Source organism: Nymphaea colorata, chromosome 1 (assembly GCF_008831285.2).
Source record: "Nymphaea colorata isolate Beijing-Zhang1983 chromosome 1, ASM883128v2, whole genome shotgun sequence".
Taxonomy (NCBI): domain Eukaryota; kingdom Viridiplantae; phylum Streptophyta; class Magnoliopsida; order Nymphaeales; family Nymphaeaceae; genus Nymphaea; species Nymphaea colorata.
Window position 1 is genome coordinate 34248860 of NC_045138.2, and position 24997 is coordinate 34273856.

Consider the following 24997-nt stretch of genomic DNA (forward strand, 5'->3'; position numbering starts at 1 on the left):
TCAGTCTAAACGCTTTGGTCATTTATACCAACTTACATACACTACATACAAATGTTTTGGGTAAAACCAATCAGGCATCATGGAATCTAGTTAAGATTCGGGATGCATACTTCGAGATTGTTGGATCAGGTGACTGTCTCAAACGGGCAAACACCGAGAAATACTCTGAAGAAAGAAGAAAATGCCTACAAGGAGCATGGACGCACATATTTCCAAGAGCAAACAATGCAATTTTTAATGGAGATTCGCCTGCAGCATCGCCTCTTCTGGGACTCATGGCTGCCAAGGAACAGTCTGAAACAAGCTTCAGCAAAGCCTGCACAGAAATAACCGGATCAGAATCAGAACAAATGGGAAGGCAACCTCCACTATAAATGCTCACCTGCATCGCTCCATTGGAAATGATGTCCTCGCATAGCTTGTTCGAGTTGCGCACAAGGTTACTGAGAGCACCTGCAGCATTTGCCCTAGTCTTGTCTTCTTCGCCAGCTTGCAATAAATTAGTCAGCTGGGGAATGGACACTCTGAGCTCATCATATAGCAGGTCATTGTGGTACGCAGCATTGCCAACCTGGATGACACCAAATAAGATGACGAGTGTGCACCATGAAAGCTATAACAACCGAGCCTTAAATGTAGGATTTTAAAACAAAAAGAAAAAAAAAAAGGAAAGAACTAAAAGATGTATAACCACAAACAATCACAGTATTGGTGTCAACGAGCTCCAGAAAAAACACATGTCAGAACAGAGTCATGCAGATACCCCTTAAATAAGTGAAAGCAAATAACATTAAGAAAATCAACATTAAAAAGAAATTTACAAACAGTTGCAAGAAACACAAGAAATGCGAAGGTAAAGTAATTAATGATGCACTAAATGTCAAAATATAACTTTTACATATTAGGATCTTACAGCAAAACAAGCAAACTTTCTAGTCCGTTTGTCTGGATCTGAACACCGCTCGATGAGGGGATCAATTATATCATGCTTGATCTGTTCAAATTAAACAAGAATGACTACCGGATTAAACTTTGTCTTCACCACTACGTATCTATGACCAAGTTGTCATATACTAAAAACTTACTAGAGAATCATAGAAATAGGGGCTGTGACGGCACATGTTCCCAATCGCACTGCAGGCTTTTGCTCTGATATTGGAATCCTGATGAGTTAAAAACTTTCTCAGGAACTCCAATAAATTTGCTTTGTCTAAGGCTTCATAAAAATCCTGGAACAGAGTGAAGATGTTATCAGCTTGAAATTCATGGATTTAACTTACTAGAAAAGTCAGCTGGAGAGAGAGCATGTCTATGTGTAGCATTGTAACAAATATCATCTACGGGTTTAATCGGCGAGGTTTTTCTTGGGTATAATACAGCGAAGTTGAAAATCTCAGCAAGTTTTTAAAAAGGAAAACATGAAAAAATGAAAATAAAATGCAGTAATAAAATGCAAAAAGAATGCCAAAAAACATGAAAGAATGTGTTTTTTTTTTCACTTTCTCATCATTTTCAGCATCTTTTTCAAAAAGATGGGTTTATTCGCTCACCTATTTTTGAAGTATAAAAGGGCTTTTTTGAAAAATGTTGGTTATCTTTGACAATGGTGCATAGTACACATCTAAGCCACATGGACTCTTCAAAACAAACATTATAGCTAAGTCGACATGACTCACAGGTGAATGCAGATGTAGCAACCAAAAATTTGCTTTCTTTTATGCTAAATCATTGATAGAATCATAACTCATTCAATTGTTAGTTTTCTTGCTTGATATATATATATATATATATATATATATATATATATATATATATATATATATATATATATATAGATATATATATATAAATATAAACTGAATAATGATTCTAGCTATCCAAAATCGCCCCAGCTCATTCATGAAGGTCATCCGCTATGTCACACAGGTACTGCTTTTATGGAGCGGTACCTATGCCATACGGGTATGATACCAGTACAAATACAAGTATGCTTGTGGGTACGTTTTGAGTAAGATCAACGTACCACTCATTCAACGTTGACCAAGTCCATTTCAGTCCAAAAATTAGTTCTTTTATTTTTTAACTCAGTGTGTTTTTTACTTTCATGCATTGTTCAATAGTTTCTCCTCCATAGTCTATAACTGAATATGTTGTTTTGTTTGTTTGAATTCTTACGTTATATATATATATATATATATATATATATATAGTTGTATTCCTGTACCCAAGTTTTTTTAAAATAGTCTGCACTTGTACCCATATTGGCACCCATACCTATGTGACATAGGTTGCCTGATTCCCCATGATGGATGGTTGAGAAAAAAATATGATGGGCATTTTTATTTTCTAATATTAGTTCATATTTTTTTCTCCTTGTTTTTCCCTAAACCATCCATCATGATGGGTGGGCAGCCTCATAAGTGAACTGGGTGACACTGGATAGCCAAAGTCACCATTCATTCATTTTATATATATATCTATATATATATATATATATATATATATATATGCACCTGCACCTATGTATTTCTGAAAAATGTGCACCCACGTCCTGCACCTATGTGAATACAACATGCTACAAAGCAATTGATAAAATATTAAAACTCACACTAAAGAAAAGAGAAAAAAAAAAAAACAAGTTTGTGCAGCACTGAAGCCATGAAAAGATGAAATTTTACTAACCTTTGACATCCTTGCTAGATCAGAAATTATCATTAACAAATCCAGAACCACTTCCAATGGACTAGAATCTTGAAGAAGCCCTTTCATTTTATGTTCTTCCAACAGGCCCTCTCTGAGAAGCTGAAGTACCAAGGGTCGATAGCCTACCATTTTAGCTATGAAGGCAACAGTTTTTCCCATTTGTCTCACATCTACATATCCCAGACACCTGAGAACTCTTCTAGGAATGGAGGCCTGCATATTTGGGGGAAACAAATCAAATATATAACCAATAAACCAGGAAAATGATAAAAAATATAAAACAACTACCTCAAGAAGCATTTGAACATACTGAGGCATGTTAGCTTCAATTATTTTCACCATGTCAGCATTTTCGGCACACATTCTTGCACCAGGTGATCCTGAATTAAGGAGATAACCACTGCTAACGGATGCAGAGGTAAGTGGAGAACCAGGAACGCTTTGCACAGCAACAAAAGGAAATGCAAGAACATCAATAATAGAGTTGACTAAATCTTTTATCCCATCACTTCCACCACCATAACCGGTCCAGCATTTTAGAGCATTGAGATGAGTCTCAGACATCAAATCAGACAGAAGCTTAAGAGGCTCTCTCCTATACAATATATCATGGAAAGAACCGCCAGCAAGACAATGAGCTATGGAAGAAAGAGTCCAGACAACACCAATGGGTGACAATCCAGGAAGATCTTTAGCTATCACCTTTCCCTGAGAATCTTCCTTCTGAGGATTGGCCAATAAGCAAGTAAGATGTGCTGGAATGCCATTTGAGCACGCTTGCTCAATGGCCAGTGGACCTCCATACTTGAGCCGTTTCTCCAACAAACCAACACAACCATCCCTGACCCCATGCCAGTAAGTAAGCATGACACTGTTTTTACATGGAACACTAGATTCATCAGGAAATGCAAGCCTCAGATGCCCACGCAGCGTGGCCGTGGGAGGTATTAGAGCAAGTGCCATTTCAGCAATATGAGAATTCATATGGCCCATATCATCATCAAGAGATATGATGGATGAAAGTGCTAACATTGCCGCCGAACAGTGAGGCTCAATAGAAGCTGTCGATCTATCATCAGAAGCAGCTTGATGAGCAAGAACTGACAAACGAGCACGTTGTTTCTTCTGAGATGCAGTAAGCATGCAAGAAGAGGTAGCTCTACCAGTTAACTTCAAGCCTTGGGCAACTGTAGCAACCGTCAGGCAAGAAGACCGAACAAGAGCTCCAGGGTTTGATATTTTGTTAGATTTTGAATCATATGTATCACCAGTCATGTTCTTGTGTGAAGATGATGAACATAGTGATATGATGCAAAAGAGATCTGCCAGAATTGTTCCATCCCCACCTCCATCAATTGCATTAGCAGCAGGTAAGGGGCTTGGAAGACCACAAAGCACATTGCAAATTGTTGCACAAGATAGACACCAGCGCATCAAAAGCTGAGAAAGTGAAAAAACATTCTAAACTGTTAATGTCTGCAAGTATTTGAATTTTGATCAACCATTCAAGATGTTATGCAGAAGAAATTGTCTGGAGTCATGAAAGTACACTAACCAGAGACTTGAAGAACGAATACAGAAAAACAGGAAATAGAGAAGAGAATCTTAGACATAGATATCTTGTACAATTTGTTTGAAAAGTTTTATTATTACTAATAATGCAAATTTTACTAACTATTCTATACATGATGTGCATATAAAATGGTTGGGGGGAAATCGACAACATTCATCAAGGCAATGGCCTTGCAGCAACTTCTGGGTCTCTTTGACTATCTCATGGCACTTTTCAGGTCACTTTTCTCTTTTCAGCTTCCTTGTTTCTTTTAGTTACTAAAAAATTTCCTCCAATCAATATATTTAGCTTCAGTGCCACATTCATATCTTTCAGTCACTGGTTAGTGGTTACAGAACCTTCCTGCATTGCAAAAAATATACTCCCCTAGTTATGGTATTGAATTTAATGCACATAAGTTATGCTGACTCTTTTCAATGTGTGCCCGGGCCTCAGATATAAAGGAAATTAGATCACATGAAATGAATACATGAAACACTAGCAAAAACACTAAACATTTCATTTTCCTTTATCCCAATTTGCGAACATAATTAATAACAAGCATTGAGACAAGGCGAAGGGTTAAGGTGGAGGAAGTGAACCTGGAAAGGTTAGCCCTTGACCCACATGGTTCTCAACAGGATTCTCAAACCTAGGTTTGTGGTCAGTTTCTCATTTACAATTTGAATGACATACAATATATCAGTTTCCCAAAATTTAGAGTGCCTTAACAGAGTTCTCCCACAAACAGTGGTTGTTTATAATGTTTGTTTATGGTTTGTGCATTGTTTGTGTTTCGTGGACTTGCTTCTCCCTTGTTTATTCCATATCCATAATGAGGTTTGCTTGCTGTTGCAGTTTCTGCTGCACATTTAGTTTAGTGACAATTTTTTTTCTTATAATTGTTCATGGTATCAAATCTGCATGACTTATTGAATGTTAAAACCTTCTTTTACGTTCATGTTATAATTTGTTTTATGAACATGCGTTAAGCTTTTTCATGGCTTTTTCATGTCTTTCATTATGCACTTCTGAAATAATTCTTCCATGCATTGACTCTGTTGCGAGGTTCCTTTTTCTTTTTTTTTCATTTAGGCTGCAAAGGTCAAGTGCATCATCAAAATGGAACAAGTAACTGAAGGGCTGAAAATAAATACTTTTAATAAAAAAGAAAAGCTAAATGAAAATACCGATTCCCAAAATAAGCCTTTCCAAGAAAAATAATCAACATTTTTTAATGTGTAAGAAGAGAGCACCTGCATACAGGAGGGCAGCACTGACTCTGGACCTTGATGCAGCACATAGTAAATGGCTATCTGCATTCCCTTCGATTTCAAAAATTTCTTTGCCAACATATCAACAGAAATGGAGCTCTTCATCTCAGGGTTCTTACATTGGCCATGGCCATTTTCTTCAAGTAAAGGGCCTCGTGAAGCAGACAATGGGAACAAAGAAGTGGCTCCTTTCATAGATGCAGTGTCCATTGCATCCACCACAGCCCACAGAGCTTTGCAAGCTTCACAAGCAGCAGGCAACAAATTGACAGAACCAGACATAAGACTGGACCCTGAAGATGTTAAGCAAATAGCAAGTAGGTCCACGATATTAGATGTTATAGCCTGGTCAAGTATTTGCATCAGTGTCTCCACTAACAATCTGTCAGAAACAACATCATGGCCAGCAACAAAGCTTGATGTTTTGAGCCCATGAGGAACTCGACACATCACTAACGCAATGCACACTGTTGATTCATATAAGAGTCTTCCAGAAATATCTTTTGCATACCCTACAACCTGCAGAATTAAATATGAGAAAGAACAAAAGAACAAAGTTAATTTGCTAAAAAGAATAAATCAATGATTTGATGTGCAAAATCCACATGAAGAAGGCACCTGTGCATAGTATCCTAAAAGAGTGCGCCAACTGGGCCCCAAGGAAGTACCCATTCTGGATGCACCAGCTTCCATTAATTTCCTGAGAACTGATAATACCTGAACAAATGGAAATATTTAGAAAATTTAGCAAACCATTGCTTCCCCATACCACAGGAGATCTATTTAGACAAAGAATGTATCTGGTTGTAACAATCACTATATCTGAGAATACATGATGTTCAGAAGGGGGAAAAAAAAAAGGTAAGCTTGAGAAAGGCTTTCATTAACATACTTTGCAAGACAGAGTGTGACTGTCAGATGTTTCATTTGTAAACAGGGCAGTGAGAAACGTAATTATTGTAGGTATCATGCAATCCAGTATTGCATTGGAATGCAGTGTCCCTGCAGCTACTAGATTTGCAAGAATTCTTAACGACTGGTTTATGCAAGAAATTTGCTGATCACTGCAAGGAAATGAAAACAGAAAAATCAATACGATAGAACATGCAATATCCTGGCAGAAAAAACATTTGATTGCAATAATAAGAGAATAAAAAGTGTGTATGATCATCCAAAAAGGCACAAATTTCACCTTATCTTAAATTACTAATATGCACATAAAATCATTTTCAAGCATGCATGCAAGCACATTAAAATCAATTTGTTCGAAACAAAAAATTCTTCCATCAGTTACAAATTACAATCTAAAGATCCATTTTTATGAGTTCAAATTCCAAGAAAAATCTGCTCAAAATAGTCAAAATGGATAATCTGTACAAGAAGGCAGTTCTTTGTAAACAAGGCTCTTGAAAAGACCCAGGCTATGTTCCCATGTCAACTATATAGCACTGCTTGTAAGTGCCAAAGGCATCTGTGTTGCACTAAAAGATTGAAGTTTTATGCACTAGCTGGTCCAGTGGCCGGTAAGCAACCAGTCACTGATTCAAGTGGTATAGGTGCCCATAATCCTAGTGCCAACGGGGAGGAGGCGATGCACTAGCTCACCTACAACGCAGGCTCTAACACAGGCACCAATATAGCCCTGAAGTCCAGGGGGGTCGGTGTTAAAATATAAATCCTTCACCAGCACGTTGAAGAGGAGTCTCTTAGGATTCCACCTCCTTGTAGAATGTGTTAAAATATTTAATGTCCTTGTAACATGTGAAGAGTCTCCTAGGATTCTATGTTGTAGTTAATATCCTTGTTATATGGGAAGTCTCCTAGGATTCTATGTTGTAGTTAATATCCTTGTAATATGTGAAGTCTCTTAGGTTTCTATGATGTAATTAATGTCCTTGGAGCTTGTGAAATCTCCTAGGATTCTACGATTGGAGACTCTTAGAATTCTGGAAATGGGATTATAAATAGAGGCCGTGCAAACCATTTTGGCTACGGCTTCTTCTCCTCAGTTTCTTCTTGTTTTCATTCTCTCTCTCCCTCTCTCTCTCTCTCTCTCTATCTCTATCTTCCTGCGTGAGTGTTGTTTTCTGGTTACAGATATTGGTGCTAGATTTCTATCATGGTATCAGAGCGCCAGGTTACGTTATCTCTACCAAACGAAATGCCCAAACAGGTCTGATCTGGTTAGAACTCTTTTCTCATCTTGTCTCTATCCTGAATTTACTTTTCTCTTGCGAAATTCTTGTTCCTTTTTCTTCTTGCTTACCCAAGGACACATCTTGTTATATCGTGTCTTCTTTCCCCCTCATCTTCTACCTATATACCATTCCTTTCTGCTGTCATGGAAAACCTTTCGCATTCTAGCATGTCCTCAAGTTTTCTTCCTCACCTTATTACCGAAAAACTCAACCATGAGAATTATCTGATCTGGAAAAGGCAAATCATGCCTTTCATAAGAAGTCAAGGCCTCTTTGGACATCTCGATGGTTCAACAAAGGCTCCACCAATATCCATCTTACAGGAAATAAAAAATGAGGCAGGAGAAGTTATTGCTGTTCATGAAGACAACAATCCTGAACATGCTATGTGGATGAGACGTGATCAAAGTCTGGTTGCGTATATTTTGTCCACTTTATCTCAACAAGTGTTACTTTCAGTTTCTGATGATTGTACTGCAGAAGAATTATGGGAAACCCTTGCTGATACCTTTTCCCAAATATCAGAAGCTCGAATTATGTACTTAAAGAAAGAATTTCAGAATTTGAGCAAAGGTTCAACGTCTATCATGGATTATTTGGGGCGTATTAAGGCCGTCGCAGACCAACTTGCTGCCTCAGGGAATAACATTTCTGATAAGGAAAAGGTGCAGCAAACCTTGAATGGACTTGGGCATGATTATCATGCTTTTATTACAGCTCTTGAGGTCCTTCCTGTTCTGCCTTCCTTCAACGAACTACAAGGTAAACTTCTCCAACATGAAATGAATATGAAAAGAGTCATTGAAAGGACTGATCAAGGGAACTCCCAAAATGTGTTGGCTATGAATGTAAAGTTTGGTAAGAGCCATGGGAACTCCAACCATGGTGGTCGTGGCATTCTACCAACACCACATAACCAAGGTATGTCTCCTTTGGATACTTCAAGAAAAATACCAATTTGTTTTCAGTGCAACAAGAAAGGACACATGAAGGCACAATGTTGGTTTAATCCTCAAAATAAAAACAAAGGGGTAAGACATGATTATAAACAAGGAGGACAAAGTTCTAAATCCACCGCTGAAGATATGCAACAGCTATTGATGACCGCATTCTCAAAGATGACTATAAAGCAAAATGAGCAGGGAGAATGGTTCTTGGATTCAGGTGCAGCTACCCATGTGACAGGAAATGCAGGTAAATTGACTAACTTATCCCCTCATTACGGTAGAAGTTGCATTATAACAGGTGATGGAAAATCTCATCCTATTACACATATTGGAAATGCACATATTCCATTGTCATCCTCGTCTCTATCACTGTCTAATGTTGTTCTTGCTCCCAATATCAAAAAGAACATCATATCCATTTCTAAACTCATTGATGATACAAGCTCTTCTGTTGAATTCACACCTTCTTCTGTCTATGTCAAGGACCTCCAAACGAAGAAAATGTTCGCTAGAGGGGAGCGTCAAGGGAATATGTACGTCCTCAAGGAATGTCTACCCAAGGATTCATCCACTTTTGATATAGGATTGAAGACATTTTCTCTTTCTCATAATGCGTCATCAGTGCCAAGTTCTTGCCATTTTCAATCAAAAGTAAGGGGCCCTAACCAATTTTTGGAGTCTGATTTGTGGCATAGTCGGCTAGGACACTGTGGTCGACATTTCATTGAAAAACTTGTCACAGATAGTCTCATTCCAAGATCAAGTTTACCTCTTACTTCAAGTGTCAAAAAATGTTCAAGTTGTGGACTTTGTAAGAGTCATGTTTTACCTTTCCATAATATAAATCAAAGGGCTTCCAAACCTTTTGAAACTATTTTTTCTGATGTATGGGGGCCAGCCCCTATTGATTCCATGTCTGGGTCAAGATATTATGTCTTATTCATTGACTCTTACTCACGTTTCACCTAGATTTACTTCATGAAACACAAATCAGAAGTACCTCACATATTTCGAAACTTCTATGCCATGATTCAAACTAAATTTTCATCCAATGTGGTGCATTTTCAATGTGATGGAGGGGGAGAATATTCCTCGCTTGATTTTATTGAATTTCTACGTGAAAAAGGGATAACTAGACAAATTTCCTGCCCTTACACACCACAACAAAATGGTGTAGTTGAGCGGAAACATCGACATATAGTTGAAAGCGCCATGAGCATGATGCATGATACTAATGTGTCCATTTCCTTGTGGACTGAAGCCTTCCATACTGTTGTATACATAATAAATTGTTTGCCTATGACACTCTTGATGTCTAAATCACCGTATTTTACACTCTTAGGCAAACAACCTGATTACAAGAACTTGAAGGTTTTTGGTTGTGTATGCTATGTTCACGTTGATGCTGCCTTGAGGAACAAGTTTCAAGACAAAGCTATTCAATGTAGATTTGTTGGATATGCTGATGAATATAAAGGTTTTCGATGCTATGATCCAACAACTAAACGTATCAAAACTTCAAGAAATGTCATTTTTGATTAACATAGTTTTGATAATACAAATGAAATGCCTATGACCATTGAATCTTATGATCCCTGGACCAGTACACAGTTATTCAATGCAGATCCTGTTATAGAAAATGATGTGCCTCAAAGTGAAGATTCAGAGAGAGCAATACAACCGTCGGATATGGCTCAAAGTGAAAATCAAGAAGATCCAACACAGTCATCAAGTCATCACGAAAACAATAATGAAGAACAGAACAACAATGCACATCGGTATTCGGGTCTTATCTACAGTCGACGACTAAGGGACAGAGATGCTCACAGTGAGGAAGACAACATGCCCCACCTTAGAAGATCCCAACGCATTCGTCATCCCATTCACAGGTGGGTTAGCTATGATTCTTTATCACTTGATTTTCAGTTATTCATGGCAAAAGTTGGCAAGGAGGAAGAACCTACTTCATTTGATCAAGCATCAAAATCACATCATTGGAGAAAGGCTATGAAAGAAGAAATGGATGCCTTGCATGAATGTGGAACATAGGAGATTGTTCCGAGGCCACACGAAAAGAACATAGTGGGCTCCAAATGGGTATACAAAATTAAATACAAACCTGATGGCAGCATAGAAAGACACAAAGCAAGGTTAGTAGCAAAAGGGTTTACACAACAATATGGAGAAGATTATGATGAGACATTCAGCCCTGTGATCAAAATGGGAACAATTCGCGTGATTATATCATTGGCAGTTGAATATGGATGGAGACTACATCAAATGGACGTGAAGAATGCTTTTCTTCATGGTGATTTAAGGGAGGAAGTATATATGGAACAACCTCCAGGATACACGAAAGGAGACTCTCATGCATGGGTTTGCAAACTAAGAAAATCTATTTATGGACTTAAACAGGCCTCACGTTCGTGGTTTGACAGTTTCTCTTGCAAGATTCAAGAATGTGGTTTTCGGAGATGTCCTTTAGATCACTCTCTTTTCATTTATCGAAAGGAAAACATATTTACTTTACTTCTTATATATGTTGATGATATTGTTATCACAGGCAATTCAGAAAAACATATAAAAGAATCTAAAGTTTTGATGATGCAAAACTTCAAAATGAAAGAGCTTGGTGATTTACGATTCTTTCTTGGAGTGGAGATTGATAGGCACAATAATCGCCTCACATTGACACAACAGAAATACACGTTGGATCTGCTGAAAAAGTCAGGTATGTCTGATTGTAAGCCTGTTGGAACTCCTAGTGTTCTAAATCAAAGACTAAGTGCTCAAGATGGGGAGTTATATGAAGATCCTACGCAATATCGAAGTATTGTTGGGGCACTTCAATATCTTACATTTACTAGACCAGATATTATATATGTTGTGAATCAAGTATCTCAATTTATGCATGCACCTAGAGATACTCACATGGATGTTGTCAAAAGAATATTAAGATATCTTAAAGGGACAGCAGGAGATGGCTTAGTTTATGGTAAGAGTGAAAATATAACTACTGGACATCAACTTATGACATTCACAGATGCAGATTGGGTTGGAGATCCCGATCAAAGAAAGTCCATTTCTGGTTTTTGTATTTTCATTGGACGTAATCTTGTGTCTTGGAGTTGTCGAAAGCAAAAGGCAGTAGCAAGATCCAGCACTGAAGCTGAATACAGATGCATGGCTGCAGGTACTGCTGAAGTTACATGGGTTAGACATTTGCTAGAAGACATTGGAGAAAAGATTAAAACATCAATGTTAATGTGCGATAATCAAAGCGCTATTAACATTGCCTTTAATCCCATACAACATGGTCGAACAAAGCACATTGAGATTGATCAACACTTTGTTAGACAAAAGGTGGAAGACAAGGAGATTCAGCCTATTTATGTTCGTACAGATGAACAAGTTGCAGACTTATTTACAAAAGGATTAACAAAGGAACGATTCTGGTTTCTAAAAGGCAAGTTGTACATGGTGCAAAACCATGCACAACTTGAGGGAGGGTGTTAAAATATAAATCCTTCACCAGCACGTTGAAGAGGAGTCTCTTAGGATTCCACCTCCTTGTAGAATGTGTTAAAATATTTAATGTCCTTGTAACATGTGAAGAGTCTCCTAGGATTCTATGTTGTAGTTAATATCCTTGTTATATGGGAAGTCTCCTAGGATTCTATGTTGTAGTTAATATCCTTGTAATATGTGAAGACTCTTAGGTTTCTATGATGTAATTAATGTCCTTGGAGCTTGTGAAATCTCCTAGGATTCTACGATTGGAGACTCTTAGAATTCTGGAAATGGGATTATAAATAGAGGCCGTGCAAACCATTTTGGCTACGGCTTCTTCTCCTCAGTTTCTTCTTGTTTTCATTCTCTCTCTCCCTCTCTCTCTCTCTCTCTCTCTATCTCTATCTTCCTGCGTGAGTGTTGTTTTCTGGTTACAGATATTGGTGCTAGATTTCTATCAGTCGGTTCTCATTTGGATGGTGGAAGCTTTTCCCACTCACCCTGAACCACAATCAAAAAGCTGGGAGATAGATACGCAATTATAGCCTCAAAAAGAAATAGTGAAAATATCATGTCTTAACATAGGCAAAGTAGGTGCAATATAGACAGGACCATAAGATACATACAGCACTATAAGGATCAAATTGCAGATAGGCACACCAGTGGCATACAGAACATGGTATACTATCGCATCTAAAATACAAAAAGGAAAATGTCTTAGCATGAGTAAAGCAGGTGCACACTGGACAGTCTAAATTATTAAAACAGTAGATGTTGACGAGTGTGTGGATCAAATAGCGAATAAGTTCACTAAGGGCATACAAGACATGGAGCATCGTTATGCTTTAAGTTCATACTTCGTTCCTTCAGGAATTCCCCCGATTGTACTACCATGAAAGCATACATATTACATAATATTGCTTTGCAACCTTGAAGCATAAGCTATTTAAAGTAAGTATTGTGTGTATCATATGACATGAGGTTGTATCATGTGACACCTATCATAACGTTTATTACATGTGATACATTACACCCAGGTGCTAGTCAAAGGGGTGTAACAAACCTATATGACACTGTTAGTATGATATGGGGTTTATGATATAATGTAATACACCATATATCGTACGATATGGAGGCGGCGGCAAAAAGAGGCAGCCAAGTTCCAATTTTTAAGTTTTGATTTTAAAAACTTCTCGGATCCAGCTTTTAGACATTCTTAGGAGTTGATTGTGGGGGACATCTTGCCACTTTCAAGGAGAAAACATCCATTTGACGAAAGATTTGCACATGGTTGAAGAAAAGGGAGTTTCTGATTTCTACCATGGAAGATGTAAAATCATATTTTCATTTATTAATGGTATTGAACAAATAGATTTTGTGATGTATGACTTTAAACTTATTTTTTCTTGTGTTATAACATTATGTTACTGTAAATTGATAAATGCCCACTGCTATATTTATGTGTGATATGTTTTTTATAGAAAAAAATATTTTTCTTGATTTTTCCTAATTGATTTTTTTCATCCTTTGTTAATTAAAAAAATTGTGATTTATTACGATATGTTATGATACATGCTAGCTATTGGCCCAAACAACATATGATACGTACTTTGCAAATTACAACAATGAAATTCAAACTATTGACAGAAAGGATGATTTTTGCAACTGAAAAAGCCAATAACAAAACTCATGCATTGTATCTTAGGATAATTCAAGCAGAAGCAACATAAAACCAAGGATACAGACAATATATGAATCAAATACTCAAAAAGTTCATCAGTAACAAGAAATGAAAGATCAACTTGCACCTTAACTGCATTCCCTCAGAACTGAAGGCTTTGAAAGGTTGCAGTACAAGAGATAGTGCCTCATTATCATGACAAATATCATGGGCACCTTTCATCGTGCGAGAGCTGTTCTCCAGCCTATCAACAACATTAATTTCTGGAACATTTTGAGCCAATAAGACCAGCACATAATTATACAATATTTCATATCAGCAAAACAATTAGTGATTAATTTCCAATAGTAAACAAAAGTCATTTTATTATGATGCTAAAGTATCCTAAAATGCATTGTATAGGAAACCGAATGCACAGACCTATAAGGATTAAAAAGAGATGCATACTCACGAGAACAATCTGGGACATGAACCAAAAAAATATAAACAAATTCATCATCAATCATAGCATGAAAGTCCAAAAGTGCATTTGAGAATCAGATAATAGGTTTGATGAGACACCTTGACATACTTAAAAGAACACAATGGTTATCCCTTGCTGAAAAATGGGTTACAGCACGAAAAGGACAGGAAAAGAAAATGCGTAAAAAAACTTTCCATTTAAATCCATGGTTTTAGGGAGTTGAAGGAGGGGCCGTCCACCATAAACAAACTAATTTTGGTACTAAGGTGACATCCAGAATTTTTAAAAGACATATGCAAAGAAGGTTTTGAGGCACCTCAATTGTAGGCAGTGTTGTACGTATACGTATCGTCGTGTTTCAAAAATGCGATACGATACACCACATGTATCGTACAGTTACGATACAGGCATTATATCGTACGATACGGCAATGATACGATTATGATACGTACGATACAAGTACGATACGGTAATTTTTATTGATTTTTATTATTTTTTGAGAATTTCTTATATTTTTTCTAATTTTTTGTTAAATACAATACGGTTACGATATTTTACGATACAACATATCTTAAAGCCAGACCGATACGGCTTACGATACGCTTTTTAGAACATTGGTTGCAGGTCATGCAAAGAACATAAAAACAAGGTTTTATGTGTCATTTAAGGTGTTACAAACTTAATCCCTAGAAGAATAGAAGAAATGAACCATTTGTCAACCCAAATCATCTTCAACATCCAGACATTTTGATCACATTCCAGACAGAAGAATATTCAGCCTAAGCCATCTAATGCATGTCCCAGTAGAACCCAGCAAAAGCATGACTATTGATATTTTTTTCTGAAAGACAGTGAATACATAATGCCAACCAAAAAAAAAACATCTGCTAGCATCATATTAGCACCTTTTTGGTGTCCACATCAAAGAGAAGAGGTCTCACATCATTTCCTGGTATCTTACATTCAAAAATTGGCAGTATGCGACTAAGCTCTTACTAGCAAATAATTATCAGCATAACTGGTACTGACAAAAAAAATTGTAAAAGAAAACAATTTCCAGGTGCATGAGAAGTTACCAAAGTAAATTTTGAAGATATCATGGCCATGCAGTTAACATTAAATCATTCTAACCAATAAAAGATGATGATAGCTCAATATTCAACAACAAATTGTTAATGTTGGACAATAGCATATAATTTAACATTATAGCAATTTTGTAAACCTGAAGCATGTGCAATAGTGACAGAAGGATTAGGTTCATGATGTTGAGAAGAATTTGTCATATCCAAGCAAGGGTCTTGTGTCGACCTATCATCAGGACAGATAGGAGCATCCCTGCTCCGAGGAGAAATGCTGAGTTCCTCTTTGCCTGCAAAAGGAGACATCTCAGCAATAAGAAATCCAAAAAAAAATGCTCAATCAACACAAATTATGAGGAATAGAACCATAATAAAGGAAAAAGCTACCACTCTGTGAGCTTGGAACAGGACAGGTAAGCGTTGAAGTGAGCATGCAGTTTACTTCACCTCTCCAAGCTGCATCACATCCCCTAGCAGCAGCATTTGCAGCACGTAGCTCCTGGAAAAACATGGATATCAGCTATATCTCAGCCAAAAAATCGTGAGCTGTATATAATCTTTTGTAGAAATAAAAACAAAACCATAAAATTCTTCATAGGAAAAGAACAGATTTTCTGATATTTGTTATTTTACAAAATGTAAAAGTATGAAAAGCTTTAAATTCTAAAAGAAAAATATAGAAAACAACAATCTCTATAAGCAAAGCAAAGCAAAAAAAGTAAAAACTGTGAAAATTGATGTCTACGTAGCAATTTGTATCATGACAAATGATTTCATTTTTCAAGTGGAATCCATGTTTGTAACAGTGGTTCAAGATAATGGATCAAAAGAAGCCATTTTGATTAAGATGCCAAGGAGACATTCTGTGTGTAGAACCAGAAAAGATCTATGGATAGAATGTTCGTGTGCTATAGCTTATAAATTCAAAATACACATTAACCACTGGCACATAGCCGCCATTCTGTCACCTTCTAAGGACAAACGGAGATGAAATTATGCACAGATGAGACAACCTAATTGACATTTAAACATGTCAATTCATGAGAATCCTGTTTAACATCGAAAAGGTGCAAAAGAGAATCCATCCATGAATAGAATCCCTGATCTGCTCTTTCCAAAGACGTGAATAATTAATGCCATACAAGGGTTCACTATAAGGGCAAAAAATATGACAGAGAGAGCATATGTTAAACTCAAAAGTTGATGCACAATAACATGCAAGGAGCGGCATAAACTTCTCACCCTAGCTGCAATTTCCTCTGTATTTTCCTTGACAAATGGATGATCAAGAAGTGCAGGCCATGTCAACCGCTTTTGAGAATCCTAAACTCACAAGACCATAACTTCGTTAAGATACAAAAGGAAAAATAAGGTACACCATCTTAATCACAAATTTTGTAGTGCAAGCACAGTGTATCAGGTAGAAACCTTGTTAAGCAATCCCTTCAGAAAGCTCTTAAAATTTGGACTCATATCTTCTGGATATTTAACTGGATCCTGTCAAGAGGATAATCACTAAAAATATAATCTTTTGAATTCATGATCTATATTGTAAATAAATCAGCTGAAGGATCGCCAAAGAAAGCACCTTCACTATATGGCGAATCAATGCATAAACTGAGTTGGTGTAAAATGGGGGTTGTCCAACATAAAGTTCATACCTGCATTACTCCATACAAGGAAAAAATTTACACCATTAGTAGCTAATACAGGAAACTTATGTGTGGACACAGTAGTTGACCTGCTAGAACGTGAAAGAGATGATAATGGCATTACAAGCTCGTGATATTGGTGGAACACCAAGTACAAGGGGAAATTATTCAATGATAGAGAGATGGATAACAAGAGGCTAGTGAACCTAGCTATTTCCTAACAAGAAGAAACGATAACAATTATAAGGCATCCCGTCCTTATTAGCTTTACTACATTTGCAACTGTTAAGACACATTTATCCTTCTCTTAGACAGCTTTAAGCTGGCCCAGGCTAATAAAACCATGTAATGATGACAAAGCTACCATAAAGATATTTCGGATATCTATGTCAATTTCTTAGGTGTTTTAAAAAAAGTAATTTTGTGCAAGTTGATGAAAATGCATTTGCATGATTTTTTCTCAAAACGGCTACCTTGTATTCAGCTTTCAGTTGTTTTTGCTGCAGGTAAAAAATGTTATTTTCAAGATATTAACAATTTTGTTAGGATGTAAAATGGATGTTAACCTAAAGAGGCAATCTAGGTAAGCTAATAAAAGCCAATGGCATTTCAGAAGAATGGGCAACGCAGAAGTGTCTCTGTCTGTAGCCAATAAGGCAAGGTTATTATTAGAAAAGTAACTTACCATAAAAATTAAAAATTCAATAAAATTATGTATTCTAACATTTTAAAGCATCAGAAATTCTAGAAAAAGAAACAAAAGTGACTCCGATCCCCCGCCAAGGTAAATAGAATCTATATGGAACTTTAATTACAAAGACAAACTTGTCGGTCATCCAAAAAACAAAAACCAATAAAAAGGCAATCATTATCGCTACTAATAAGGAAGCAAAGAACCTTAATGAGAGCTTATTAGCAGGTCAAAATCAAATACAAATAGAAGCATTTTGCACAAATGCATCCAAAATTAAATATAAAGAAACAAGTGAAATGTGCAGTAAACAAGGCAGGCAAATCATAAGCAAAGACATTCTTACTCACAAGATAACCCCAAGCGACCACAAATCAGCAGTATGATTATAGGGTTGTTCGCGAACCAGTTCTGGAGCCATGTACAATGGTGTTCCTATAAAGCATAACAAAAGATCAGTGGACGCGCGCACACACATTTTATATGAGTGCACAAAGTAACTAGATCGGTTGATTGGAACAAGACAAACAAGTAAAGCAATTTCATTATTTATGAGACAAGACGCACGCGTGCACATTCACAGTTTCACATGCATGCACTTACAACCAGATACTTTGAAGTTTGAAGCTACATTTTGAAGATTCATAGCAAGTGAGACATGGCTTTTTGTGTTACATAATTTTTTAAAATGAGAAAGGAAAAACGAAATCATTTACAATAATATCCCAATAATTTACTAGACATTTAACATTTCCATTTAATTTTGGATTTTACAAAAAAAATGTTTTTTTGAAAGAACCATTCAGGTATCTAGTTGCTTTAATTGTTGATATTCAGCATGCAGTGCAAGCAAAATAATTGCAAATGATTAAAAAATGCCTTTATGAATAATCCTCATAACAAAAATAAAGTCGCAAATATAGTTCTTGGGTAGCTTAGATGTAACGCCTCAAAAATTTAATCTTGTATTGAAGATTGTGAGGGATCTTCAAAGGCTTAAAAAGAGGGTTATTAATTAGATGGTTGTCCTAGTTCTTTGTCTTTTTCAGGTTGGAGCCGAAACTGCTAGGGAGGCAGGTTGGGATCCATCGAACCAGGAGCCCAGGCCAGAAGTGGGTCAGGTTGTTATAGTGGTATCAGAGCCGGTTCAATACTCGAACCTGGGGTCCCACATGCACGAATGCATGTGCCTAAAGGGGAGTGGATTGTACTCCAAAAATTTAGTCATGTATTGAAGATTGTGAGGGATGTTCAAGGGATTATAAAGAGGGTTATTAATTAGATAGTTGTCCTGGTTCCTGGCCTTTTTCAGGTTGAAGCCGAAACAGCTAGGGAGGCAGGTTGGATCCGCCGAACCAAAGGGCCAGAGCCTAGAAGTGGGTTGTTACATGATAAGTATCTTTATGTTGGGAAAATTTAATGAATTTGAATCATTAAACAGTACAAAAATATAATAAAAAATTTTGTTAAAGTATGGGTTCTTCTACAAATTTTGTTACAAAAAAAATTAACAAAATTTTAAAATGATTAGTAAAATATTAAAAAAACTCATTGAAATTACTCATATGAAAACATCAAGACATTTTTTGCAAAAAAAATGAAACTGACAATATTTTTAACGGTGCATTTTTTATCTTTTTTCTCTTTTGCATTATATTACATCAATATTTTGAAAATATCGTATCTATGAGAAGGGTTTAAGCGATCAAACAAATATCTGACAAGGTCATTAAATGCAAATGGCCAACCCCAGATGAAGTCAACAACTAACACTACATTATATGAAATCTTTTTATGGGAATGGAACTTCGAAAGCACCTTTAATTGAACGGAGAACAACTGTATTTAAAGACATTGCCCGTGCAAATCCAAAGTCACAAAGCTGTCAAAGAAACCAGAGGGACATAAAATTAATCAGTTCCAACCGATACAAATCCATCATTTATCCCCACAAAAGCATAACAAAACTAAAAGACAGTACATATAGCAGAAAGATTGCATCTGCATGTGAATGTCGCTGACTTCTATCAGGAGACAAGAAATATCAATACATTAAAGGATCACAAAATCATGTAACAAAACCAAACAGGAATAGTTGGAAACACTTCAACGAAATAAAAATTAGCAGTTGAAATCTGAAAAGTTAAATATATAACAAGATATTCTGTTCTTAAAACAGATCAAAGAAGTACATTAGCATGCAAAATAATATGTCAATCAGCTCTCTCCTCAATTAAAAAACTCACACTACCTATCAACTTCATTTCCAGTCAATGTTTCTACTAAAGCTTGGCATAAAAGGGACCAGAAGCAAGGAACACAAACAAAAAAAAACTTATCAGTTGAACAGGTCGCCACTATCATGTAAGCCACTTACAAATACTAACAAACCATAGCCAAATTAACCAATAAAGAAATGTAAATGAGAATTCACATGAATAAAATAAATAAATTTTCAAAACCATTTTCAAAATTTAAAAGGAAAAAGGAGAAATGATTTATACATGAGTAATTAAAAATCTAAAACCGTCACCTAAGGAGAACAATATGCAGCCAAACAGCAGTAAAGCAAGCACACCCCTAAAGTCTTTAACTCTTTATGAAGCAAATCCTGACCTTTATGATAGAACCAGCTCCGATAAGAATGTTCTGAGGTTTCATGTCTCGATGTATTATACGATTAGAGTGCAAATAATGCAAAGCCCTAACCTGAAAAACAAACACATCGAGTTACCAGAATGCATTTGTAGACAATCCATTATCCAGAAATGAACATGGTCATGTGTACATCCAAATATGATATAACATACAACAAAAGTTATAATAACCAACCACTGTTGCATACCAAATCACCTAGATGGAATAAACATAGACTAATTTACCAATTGCTTGGCAATTGCTTGAACTTGCTTCTCAGGCAGGCATTTATCATCTTCAAGAATCTCAAACAGCTCACCCTGAAAAATAATAAGTTCAGAAAAACCAAGGAATCAAACTCAAGAAGTCAAATACATAGAATTCTAAGTATTTAATTGTGTCTTTATAAGCTTACATCAATAAAGTCTTGTACATGAGCCAGCTAAACAGGGCATCTGCTAGTAACAGTTTCATAGTTTTGTACATATATACATACATAAATATATTTATATATATATATATATATATATATATATATATATATATATATATATATATATATATATATATATATAATTTAATCTATGCGGCAGCCTCATCATGTAATCAATGACTTTTTTTCTTTATATTAGTTTAAGAAGTTCTAATTTTTCATTAAAAGAACAGCATCTTCTAGAATTGCAATTGTCATTCTGGTCATCTTTTGTCTTGCCTTGTAGATTCCTCCTCTTTTATGCCTATATCAGCTGCCAGCATTTCCCTCAACATTGTAGAGCCTATGTTACATGGATGTAGGGTGTGGATGCTGATGTAGGTGCAGATTTGGCAATTTTCAAAAAAAATTAGACGCAAGCTTGGCAAGGCTATATATATACACACACACACACACAATATATATATATATATATATATATATATATATATATATATATATATATATATATATATACACACACACACACATGCATACATAATCTATTATATAGCTAGTCTTATTGGTCATTATAAACGTTTGTACTAGGACTAGTTTGGTAAGGTGTGCATCTAAAATGGTCAGTTTTGGCCTAATTTGGTTGACTGCAATAGACGTGTTGTGTCAGAACCGCACCAGCACCCAACTCATGTCAACATGGGTGCAGCAGCTCTTTAGAAGCACCCATGTGACATCTAAAAATTTTCATAACATCACAGATAATAAATACACTGTACAATTCAGGGTTATTCATATTCTTTAGATATTAAAAGAGAAAATGTTCTGAAGCCATAACCTTGTGGTAGTATTATCCTATGGTTAAAGCACCTATGAACTTCAGCATTACCAAACAGGTGCAGCCATCAATTCAAACACAGGCAAAATTCCAAGTGCTCAGCATGGGCAGAAACAAAAGTGGTACTATATTTTAGTTTTACCTTTGTAAAACATAATTCTGCCATTTCTGTTATTTTCTTTTGATGGTGGTTGAGTGAGGAAGGTTTTAAGATTCTGACTCTTCTTTCCTTCTCATCTTTCCACTTCTTTTCTGTTCTCCGTGCTTTCTAGGACAATATCTTCTCAGACTTTCGTAGGGTTTTTATCTAGATGTTGCCTAGCTCTTTTGACTACCAAGAGGAAAGTGAAGAAAACAAAAGGACTGAGAAAAACTAGGTAAGACAAGAGCAAATGAAAAATAGCCAATGATGAAGATTGAGGCAATGAATACAACCTTTTCTATTCATTGTTATTCTTCTACTATAAATAAATGTGTAAAAGACAAATGTCCACGGAATGTAAGAAATATCTTTGCGTACATGTGTTTGCATGAAAGTGTACATGTACATACACACTGACCAGTGTAAAATGCAACTACATTTTCACAAAAGAAAAATCACTAGAGCATCTAGTATGTCTCACTAAACATACCTGAGCAAATTCCGTAACAACACAAAATTCTTGAGGACTCTCAAATGCATCAAGCATCTCAATTATGTTTTCATGCTTCAATTTCCTTAGTATCTGTACATAAAACAACAGAATAATTAAGAAAAGCCTGGAAAGTATGAAATTCAATATATAACAAGTAGAATGGTGATTAACAAATATGAACATGTACTACAAACATGGGTCGATAACAAGCAGGCCTGGCAGCCTTGTCTCGTCGGCCAGTTTCTTAAGTAACAGAGGAACAAGAGATGAAAAAATTGCATAGTAGATAATGTACTCTTTTCTCATTTAAAAATATTTCCACTAGAAGAAAGGAAGAAAACAAAAATAGTTCCACAAAATAAATCCCATGATGGCCAAACTAACAGCCTTCCTGAATTTAGAAGGATGGACCCTCTCTTGTGTGTGAATTCATGCATGCAATTCCATGTAACAATGACACTTATAAAAGACAGAAGTATAGGGGTTGATGCAACATAAAAAAGGTGCTGGTACCAGACACTACTTGGACACCGCAGACTTAATTTATGCAATTTTTGGTATATTTTTGTAATTTTTTATATGTTTGTATATTTATATTTAGCATTTTTTACTCAGTGAAATATATTTTATAAATGTCAACTCACCGCAAGTCAAATGTGAACCAAGTTCGTGAGAAACCAAGGATAACAAACTTCCAGAAGTTCAACATTCTAGAATGAGATGGATGAAGGATGCAGATTAGAAGAGTCCAAAACAGATGTAACCAAGTGCGGAAGCCTTTGAGTTTGTTAAGCAACATCAACATTAAAGCACAAAAAAATAAACGCAGTCAATAATTTTATGAAGAAAAAAAAAACAGAAAAAGAGAAGAAAATTTTCAAAATGCTACCAGAGTAACAAGGATGACAATGATAATTCATAGGAGAAACTAAAAACTGCACAACTCATATAAAGTTGGGACAAATTTTAGCTCACAATGGAGACTCGGCCATCTTCACCAAGACAAAATCAAACCAAACTGGACCAACCGAAAAAAAGGTTTACCAGACAAAGGTCCTTTCGAGAATATCATGGAGCTTTCAGACATCCTAAATTTTAAAGTTGTGAGCAAGGCGCTTAAAACTGATGATGAGATTTTTGTTTATAATTGGAATAACCTATGCACTTCAAATAAATTAAAGGAATCCAAAGTTTTAGGGGAAAAAACCGCACATAATCAATCATGTGTGAGTCCGTGTGTGTGGGTGGTGGTGGTGGTGGTGGTGGGGTGGGTGGGGAGGGAGGGAGGGGGGATGGTTACTGGGGAGAGAGAGAGTACCTCAATCTCCTGCCTTAGATTCAAGATATCTTTCTCGCTTTTTCCATGTTTGAGGATGAATTTCATGGCAACAGTCTGGGAAAGAATAAGACATGAACGTACCAGAAAATTGAAAGTAAACAAAATAAACAGGCAAACAGTGCGTCCAGTTGTACCTGTCCCGTAAATTTACGCCTGCCTTTGTATACTTTTCCGAAAGAACCTTCACCCACGAGCTCGATAACATGGTAGTTTTCCACGCCCATTCTAAAGAACAACCTGAACGGTTCCAGTAACAGAAAGGAAAATAAAAATCATTACACAAAAGGATACTTGACAAGCCTGTACATTCGAACAATGAATAGTTATGCATAGAACTTATGCTCATCCAACCGTTTATTATAGAAATCCAAATCACAGCGGACTAGCATATTTAAGTCTACCAGACGGATCTTTTTACTTCAGGAAGAGAGCACGGGGATGAAAAAATTAAAGTAGTGCAATGCTTTCTTTGGCAATCATGCAAGATTGCGTACATTAAAGAGGAAAACTGTGAAGAATGAATAAAGAGTGACAATGGGTCAAAAATTGGTTTGTGCTGCAGGTGGGGATTTTGAATTGGCATGGAGAAGGAATAGAAGGCACAAAGGGAAGGATGCTAGTGGGTGTCAACATAGAGAATAGAGAACTGCAATCGGCATACGTACAGAAGACGGACAGGGTTGGGGAGAAGAATCCGCCCGAGCGTGTGACAAAAGGACACCAGGTGCTTTGGATTTTGCCCGAAAGGAAAATCCTACCGCAAGAATCCGACGTCTCTATCTTTTCCTATGTCAATGATAGCAGAGAACGTGGGATGATCATCTTTGTAATTCCGTCTTTAATCGGCGATAACAACATAACGAAGAAATGTTGGAGGCGAAGTGGTCGATCAAAGCCCTGCCGTTCTTCAGAGAGATGCCATCAAATATTAGGATCTTGAGAGAGAGTCAGCCAGAGGAAGTAGATAAATGTGAGAGAGAGTGAGAGAAAGAGCTAGCAAGAGAGAGATTGGAGTTGTCACCGGCTCTGCGGATGGCCATCGGTGGCTGCTGAGGCGACGAAAATGATGACGAAGCGACTATAGAAGAGAACGCGAGGCTGAGAAATCGAGACACGATTCCAGCCAAACTCAACAGATAGATGGAGATACTGCTACTACAATACAAATAAACGACAAGGAATACCTAATTTATCCTTAATTTTGCGATCGATCGTCTCCCAGTACTCGAAGCAGCCACCGGCGATCGCGCCCTGAAAATGAAACCTCCGGTTATGAAGGCGTGTTGGCTCGTCCCCTCAAGAATTCGAGACGGGAGAAGAAGCACTGCCTCGCCGGGATGGTTGTCTCCTCCTATCCGAGCGTCGCCA

At 36.6% G+C, this 24997-nt stretch overlaps 1 protein-coding gene across 1 annotated transcript; it reads right to left on the reverse strand.

Annotated features, from left to right (window-relative positions):
- On the reverse strand, window positions 1-24997 carry LOC116247285 (serine/threonine-protein kinase TIO). The gene is made up of 23 exons (XM_031619367.2): window positions 24814-24997; window positions 23764-23866; window positions 23609-23683; window positions 22288-22380; window positions 20633-20707; window positions 20367-20459; window positions 19569-19632; window positions 18101-18185; window positions 16996-17068; window positions 16836-16904; window positions 16650-16730; window positions 15795-15906; window positions 15551-15697; window positions 13993-14128; window positions 6422-6593; window positions 6148-6246; window positions 5512-6048; window positions 2992-4143; window positions 2683-2916; window positions 1086-1229; window positions 914-994; window positions 383-571; window positions 1-316 (listed from the first exon to the last, which is right to left on the reverse strand). Exons 2-23 carry the CDS (start codon window positions 23851-23853, stop codon window positions 71-73), a joined length of 4047 nt encoding a protein of 1348 aa, XP_031475227.1. The 5' UTR covers window positions 23854-23866; window positions 24814-24997; the 3' UTR covers window positions 1-70.